The following is an 8,046-nucleotide window of genomic DNA, read 5'->3' on the forward strand; positions in this document are numbered from 1 at the left end:
CAAAGAGGACACGTGTGATGGAATGACACACACTTTTTATCCACATTGTACAGAGGGGTTCCAGGGCAGGGTGTTTGGTGGAGGAGTCAACAATGCATGTAAGTTCTGAATTTTCAAAGCTCTGCAAATTATTTAAATACAGAAAAGATGTGTACAGAGAAAGTAGATGCAAATGTCTTGCGGGTCCTTTGTCCCAGGACAGTTCTGAAAAGAATTTGGGTTTCAGATCTATTACTGAGTTACAAACAGGTTAGCCAGTTATTTTCCTGTCAAAATTGGCTTACAATCTAAGTTGTGCTCAAGCATCAGTGGAAGAAGCAGAATCTGAATCTGGTTTCTCTGATTTGCAAACCAATGAATTACTCTTATGTTGTTGTTTTCTCTTTGCAAACTGGTGCAAAACTTTGCACCAAAATGCACAATTTTGAAAATTGCTCCAATAGTGAACATGCAACTTAAGACACTAAGGGGCTCATTTAAAAAAAAAAAATAGATGTCCAAAAGACTGCATAAACCAGCACTTGGACTTCTTACTAGTCAAAATGTCCAAATGGGCATTCTCAAAACAGAGTTTCTAGACATCTTTTTGGTTGTTTTGTTTCCAGTGTATCCAAATCTTAAGAAAGTGTGTTTTGGGCAGGCTTAGGACTTGGACTCTTGCCAGGAATAATCAACCTTTAACAAAAGGTCCTGGGCTTTTTTTTTTTTCTTAGACATTTGGAGCTAGACTTGTTTTAAAAGTGTCTAAATGCTAAATACTGACCAGATGACCACTGGGGGGGGGGGGATTAAGGCATGACCCCCTTACTCACTGACCCCCTCCCACCACCCAAAGATGTTGAAAAAAACAGTATATTCTAGTCTGTATTAGGAGGGGTACTCAGCCCAAGCAGCTTCAGATGTTAACACAGACATTTGAGCCCAGAAAGCAGATAGGCACTCTGCAGTGAATTTCACATTAAAAGTACAGATGTCACCATATCTTGCTTATATTGTATGGTGAGCCCTCCAAAATCTACCGTACCTACATTAAGATGATACTTGCAGGCATAAAGGCTATTATTGTGGTATATGGGTGGGTACAAGAAAGTTTTGGATGGGTTTTGGAGGGCGCACCATACAATGTAAGCACTTCATAGTGACATGTGTGCCTAGGACCTGAAATGTGACAGTCACTGCAGTACCCCCTAGAATGCCCCTCTGCTGTGCTCAGCTCTCTGTGAACAGTTTGGTAAGAATGCTGGCTGCTTTGAGGTCTGAAAATCTTTCTTTTGTGCGTCTTTCATGTGGATGTATTTATAGTCGAGAATGGCCAAAAAAGATAGATGTACTAAGGACCAAAATACCTATATAGGTCATTAAAAAAAAAAGACAGACGTCTTGCTGTTTTGAGAATGGACATTTTCACTACTGGATTTCTGGACATCTTTCCCAGAACATCCAAACTCAGCTTCTACAGCTGAATTGCTGCCGTAGTTTACTGTTATTACTTTCCTAAAGTCCTATTTTAGAGTTTACTTGCTTTCTCACTAGCAAGAGAACTGCCTACACCTAATGCTAATATCAACCTGGGACTTAAAAATGACATACAAATGTTGGCAGATAAAGATCTGCCTGGTCCATCCGGTCTGCACAACAAGGTGGCAGGAGTTGAATCTGGCACTCTGCACACACGCAGTTACGCAATATCCAACATTTAGGGAGCAACAGGGTCTTCCATTTTACCGTTCAAATTATCGCTGCACACTCATCTCTCTTCCTTCTGACCTCACTTTCCCACACTTCTAGAGTTGCCAGCAATTCCATTTCATAAGGGGCACGCTCATTCAATCTTGCTTTTATTTCACTTCACAGAATGCATAAGGTTTCCATAGGAAAATCTATTGCATGTCTCTCTCTAACTGAGAGAGACGCGGTGGTTGGATCTACAGCCTCAGCACCCTGGGGTTGTGGGTTCAAACCCCGCGCTGCTCCTTGTGACTCTGGGCAAGTCACTCAGTCCTCTATAGCCCCAGGTACGTTAGATAGATTGTGAGCCCACCGGGACAGATAGGGAAAATGCTTGAGTACCTGATTATAAAAACCGCTTAGATAACCTTGATAAGCGGTATATCAAATCCTAATAAAACTTGAAACTTGAAAAAGTATTTAAGAGAGGCACAGGAAAGACAAATGGTTTTCTACCTTAAAACCAAAGAGAAGAACAATCCACAGATCCGAGTAAAGAGAAGCACAAAAATGGGTCCGTGTTATTGAGCAGGATAACTCCTTCTCTGAAGCCTAGAAAAGAAATATAAATCAAGAGTGGTTCTCTCTCTTTCACTGGGATAATAAATATGTACTAATTAAGACATTAAGGGCCTGATTCTGAAAATGGCACCTGCAAAACGGGTGCCTACCACATGTCAATCACCGGTAGGCACTGTGTCCAGAATTGCATCTATTTTTCGGACAGATGCCTTAATTGTAGGCCAGCATTTTATAGGCCTACGTTTAAGGCATCTGAGTTGCACCTATTCATGCCTAATGCTACTTCCGGTGTAAGCCACACCTATGGCCTTAGGCATCCATAGGCATGCCTAAATGTCTTGTAGACATGAGTCAGATGCCTACATTGTAGGCATCATTCACTGCGCTGATTTTTAAAAATAAATGTGCATCCAGATTGGTCTGTTAGATGGCAGAAGGGCGCCTTCCACTTACAATCGGGACGTCATTTCCAGAATCAAACCCTAAAAGGCCCACTTTATGCAGGCCATAGAGGAGGGGCTTAAGATATCCAGGTTGTGATGTTCATAATTCCTCTTGTATTTTACAAAAACCTCCGCCAGATGTGGAGCCTTTTATAAAATACCTAGAACATCACCAAGAAAATAAGCTGGTATTTGCTGGTATGTTCACAGCAGAAAATTTAAAATTTAAAAAACAAACCACAAAAAGAGTATCCACAGCTCTGCGAGTTCCTGGCTGTAGCAAAAGATAGCAGGCCTTACATGGGACTGCTTCTGTCTGTTAAAGGGGCCAGTGGGGGTGCATCAAGTTACCCCAACCCCATGGACATCTTTGAAATTGCACACATTTCCTCCCGCCACCCCCAGTCTCCTTACATTAACCCCTCAGACTTTCCCCCTGGAATAACACACAGAAGTACAAGAGGGAAGGGGGGAACCCTATGCCACAAGGCAAACAAAAAACAACAGCAGACATGACCAAATAAAATAAATGGACTAGGTGCATTAATAAATAACTCTTTAATTAATCAGACAGCTCACATAAATTCTAAAACCAGGAGTTAACTTGACACAAGCCATGTTTTGGCAAGCCTGCCTGCTTCAGGAGTCTACAACAAATTGACAACTCATGTGAAAATCAATATTAAAAAAGAGTCTCTAATCATAATATAGAGCTGTGCACAAATCACATCAAAGAGGCAACTACACACTGTGGTGAGCCTTAAGAATTAACTGGAAAATAGCAATGTGTATAGTTGCCTTTTATATATAAAATTTATCCACAGCTCTATATTACGTCTAGAGATGCATTTTTATATTCATTTTTGCATGAGTTCTCAGATTGCTGCAGGCTCCTAATGTAGGCAGTTACGCCAAAACACTCCCAGAAAATAACCCCCCCACCCCCCAGCAGCCTATCTGGCTCTTTGTTTAACTCTGTAAAATTTGATGCAGAACAACAAAACTCTCTATAGTTACATGAAGTGTGTACTAACATTTGTACCTCAGTTACATGTGTAAATGCTGAACAGCCACCTAAACGACTAGTCTGTACATACACACATATCTTTTTAATGCTTTCTATGTCATTTCTATATAATATTTAATTTATTTAATTGTTCAATATGTGCATGCATTATCATCTTTTGGTTTTTATCTTACATTTCATTTTGCATTATGTTGCATACTTATTGAAATTCATGTTATACTGTAAATTATTTCATATATTTTATTGATGTTTGTATGGTATTGTAGATTGTGACCTCCTGAAGTGTGTTCCTTGCGAGCAACCTATTAAAGTTTTTGCCAGCTTGGATATCTTGGTCGTCTCTGCTCGTTTTTGGCCTATTGACTTTGTGCAGAGCTTATCCTTCTTTGCTTTTCTTCTTTATGGGACTCACAGTTATACAAGTAACTTAAAAGAATACTATAAATTATGTGCATATCTCTGGTATTCCAACATGAACATTTACACTTGCATATATACTTGTTATTGCTCCATAATAAACTATAAAGCAGTGTATCGCAAATTGTGTGCCGTGGGACACCACTGTGCCTCCTGAGATTGCAGGTGTGCTGTGACACACTGTCAAGGAGGAGAGTTGTCCAAGTCGGCCTACAGGACGTTCCTTTCAGAGTGAAAGGCACGTCCCATAGGAAGTCAACCAGCACAGATGACTCTCCTCCTGGCCAGTTATCTCTCCTCGCACCTTCCAGATCCTTCCACCGAAGCAGGTCGCGGCCAGATGGGCCTCTGCGCACTTCCAGGTGCCTACATTCTTAGATTTAACCTTTATGCAGATTGTCTTGACCTTTTTTACTGTACTTTTTTTGCTCTGATTGTACCTATTTCTCTGATTGCTCCATCTTTCGCCGATTGTACCATTTTCACTGATTGCTCCAATTTTCTCTGATTGTACCATTTTCTCTGGCACCTAGTTTCTCTGATTGTACCATTGTAACATTTCGCTGATTGTCCAGTCCTTCATTGTAAACCGCCTCGAACTACTATGGCTTTGGTGGTATATAAGAAATAAATTATTATTATTATTATTCTGGCTGGGGCACTGGATTTAGTGTGCCACCGGCCAGAAAGTTTGCGAGACACTGTTATAAAGGAATATAGATTCCTACTTTCCTTTACAGAATAGGCATCATGTAGCCACTTAAATATAAAAAGTACACTGGTACAGAACTGCCCTTATTAAGCAAAGATTCTTTTGATCTCCAGAATGGATGTTAATATTCTAACCCTTGCTGTGTGTTTTATTAGATTATTTTTGCCTTTCGCATTATCAATCATCAAATTTTGATTTAAAAAAAAGATTGCAAACATATGATATCACCAACGTGTTTTTACTATGGCTCTCTAATTTATGCAGCTACATACAGCAAATATGATTGGGTAAAACTTGCTCAACAATCAAACCATTGTCAGCACTCTTACTTAATCTGTATTTGTTCCCATCTGCCAGAAAATTTCAGGATTTGAATGTCCAATAAACGCATACATGCTGACAACATTCAATTTTTTGTTGTTGTTTAATTGTTCTATGTCAGAGGCGATCAACTTCAGTTTTGTCTGCTACTACTGCCTCCTGGATGGCATCCAATCGACTCACATTTGAACATCAAAAAGACAGATTATGAGTTCTCAGCTGTTCTTTTTCTTTGGCATTCCTCCAAGCATTTCTTTTCATAGTGTCCAGATTGCTCTTCTTCTTCACAGGTCTGAAGCCTGGAGATTATTGCGGACTCTATGCTTTCCAGGAAGCTTCACACTAATGATGTAATTCATTCTGCCTTTTTTAGGGTTCATCTTTTAAGAAGTCTACACCTAAGCTGTCTTCAGATCGGTGCTTCAAAGTTTAATTTTTGACTAAATTGGATCACTGTAATTCTTTCTATTTGGGCCTTTCACAATCTTTTATTAAGGCATTAATAATAATAATAATTAATTTTCTTATATATCGCCCAACCAGAAGTTCTGGGCAAGAGAACTGAGACATATCAGCGAAGACACAAAATACAGTAGAATTCAGTGGAATACAATACAGTGAAATACAATATGATGCAGTACAATGTAATATAATGTGAAATCATTGCATAAATTTACCAAACAAATAGGTTATTATCGATTTTCTGAATTCAAGGTAAGATCGAGATTGGCAATTAGAGGACACAGCCAAGAGTTCATTTTCCCCGCTTGAAAAGCTAGAGTTTTGTCTAAGAAACTTTTAAAATGACAGACTTTCAGAGTAGGGTACATAAACATACCTGAGTTTCTTGTGTTCTTATTTGATGAGAATAATTTTAGTTGGGTGGATAAGTATGATGGTAGTAGTCCGAAGAGTGCTTTATAACAAATGCAGCTGAATTTAAAAATAACTCTAGTTTTGAAAGGGAGCCAATGAAGTTGCACGTAAAAAGGGCTTACATGGTCAAACATTTTTAATCCAAAGATCAGACAAACAGCCGCATTTTGAACTAGGCTAAGTCTTAACAATATTTTCTTGGTTGACCCTAGGTATGTGATACTACAATAGTCTAAGGTAGATAGGATGGTGGATTGAACTAGTATCCTAAAGGACTCCATGTCAAAATATTTTTTTATGGTTCTTAGTTTCCATAAAATAGCAAGGTATTTTTTAGTCAGTTGGTCAGTGTGTTTCTCAAACATTAGGTGTCAGTCTAGAACAGGGGTGTCAAACTCAATCACATAAGGGGTTGAAATCTAAAAAAAAAAGGCTAAGCCATGGGCTGAATTTTTAATTAAGATAATTAGGGGATCCTTTAATTAAGGTACACTAACCGATTTAGCATGCGCTAAATGCGTACCTTAATAAAAGGACCCCTAAGTGACTAAGGCTTAGTCTTAGTAGAAGTATAGGGTTACAATGTCTCCAATCCCACACCAGCTCTATGGTGTAAACAAAATAAATATTATAATCACAAATCAGAAAATAAAATTATTTTTTCTACCTTTTGTTGGTGTTTACCTTCCCTCCCCCGGAGGTCTGGCATCTTTCCTTTTTTTCATGTTCATATCCACAGCTGCAGCAATGGACCCCACCATCCCCAAATCCACCATCTGTCCTTTTCTCAACTACCCTTTCATCCAGCATCTCTCCCTCCTTCCCACTACCCCAGGGTCCACCATCTCTCCGTTTCTCTTCCCAACTACCCTCCTATCCAATATCTCTATCCCCCCCTACCCACCATCCCTTGTGTCTAACTTCTCTCTCTTTCTGTTCCTTCCCTCTCTCCCTCTCCTGTTTTATTTCTTCCCCACCTCACCCTCCACTCACTCCGGCATATGCACATCTGGACTCCTTCTTTTCTTCCTCTGGGTACTTCTACACCAGGGCCCATCCCTGTCCCGAAGGCCTGTATGCTTTCCCCCCTTCTTCTTCTTGGTCTCACCTTCAGATTTGGCCCGCCGTTCCTACCCTCCCTCCATCCCAGCTTCCTGATCTCCTGTGCCCCACCGGCATGACCCGTTGCTGCTCTTAACTCGCATCTGCCTTCACTTGGTCTCATCTTCAAAGCAGCCTGCTGAGGATCGCTGGCCAGCTGAAGCGAACCTTGCAGGCCGCTGTCCACCTCGGTAGCACGTTCCCTCTGACGTGATCCCGTACGTCAGATGAGGGGTGGGATCGCGTCAGAGGGAACGTGCTACCGAGGTAGACAGCGGCCTGTGAGGTTCGCTACAGTCGGCCGGCGATCCACAGCAGGCTGCTTTGAAGAGGAGACAAGGTAAAGGCAGATGCGAGTGAAGAGCAGCAGCGACGGCAGCGGTTTGTGCCGGCGGGCCAGATTTACTATAAAATTTACAATGTCTGGCGGGCCAATTTTTAATATACCATAGGCCAGATTTGGCCCGCGGGCCAGAGTTTGACATGTCTGGTCTAGAGTAATTCCCAAGATTTTGATGTGACTTTCTCTCTCGAAATTTTGACCATTGAGTTGAATGGAGGTTTCCCTGAGTTTGTCATTGGGGCTAGCAAGAAAGATCTTAGTTTTCTCAGGGTTGAGTTTCAATTTTGACTGCAACATCCAAATTGAAACTCAACCCTGAGAAAACTAAGATCTTTCTTGCTAGCCCCAACGACAAACTCAGGGAAACCTCCATTCAACTCAATGGTCAAAATTTTGAGATAGCAAGTCACATCAAAATCTTGGGAGTTACTCTAGATCGACACCTAATGTTTGAGAAACATACTGACCAACTGACTAAAAAATGCTAAACTACTTACTGGGACATTATGTTTCCATCATATTACTCTTCATCTTGTTTGGTTGCACTAATTAGTAA

The 8,046-nt window shown here is 40.6% G+C and overlaps 1 protein-coding gene across 7 annotated transcripts in view; it reads right to left on the bottom strand.

The window, feature by feature from the left end:
• GPR156 (G protein-coupled receptor 156) overlaps positions 1 to 8,046 on the bottom strand; it is a 121,228-nt gene that overhangs the window by 26,216 nt on the left and 86,966 nt on the right. For all 7 annotated transcript variants that reach the window (XM_033940187.1, XM_033940185.1, XM_033940183.1 and 4 more), the window contains one exon: positions 2,185 to 2,280. In XM_033940187.1, coding sequence (XP_033796078.1) covers positions 2,185 to 2,280 — 96 coding nt within the window. The remainder of the gene's footprint in view (positions 1 to 2,184; positions 2,281 to 8,046) is intronic.

The sequence above is a fragment of the Geotrypetes seraphini genome, chromosome 4, assembly GCF_902459505.1.
Source record: "Geotrypetes seraphini chromosome 4, aGeoSer1.1, whole genome shotgun sequence".
NCBI classification, from domain to species: Eukaryota; Metazoa; Chordata; class Amphibia; order Gymnophiona; family Dermophiidae; genus Geotrypetes; species Geotrypetes seraphini.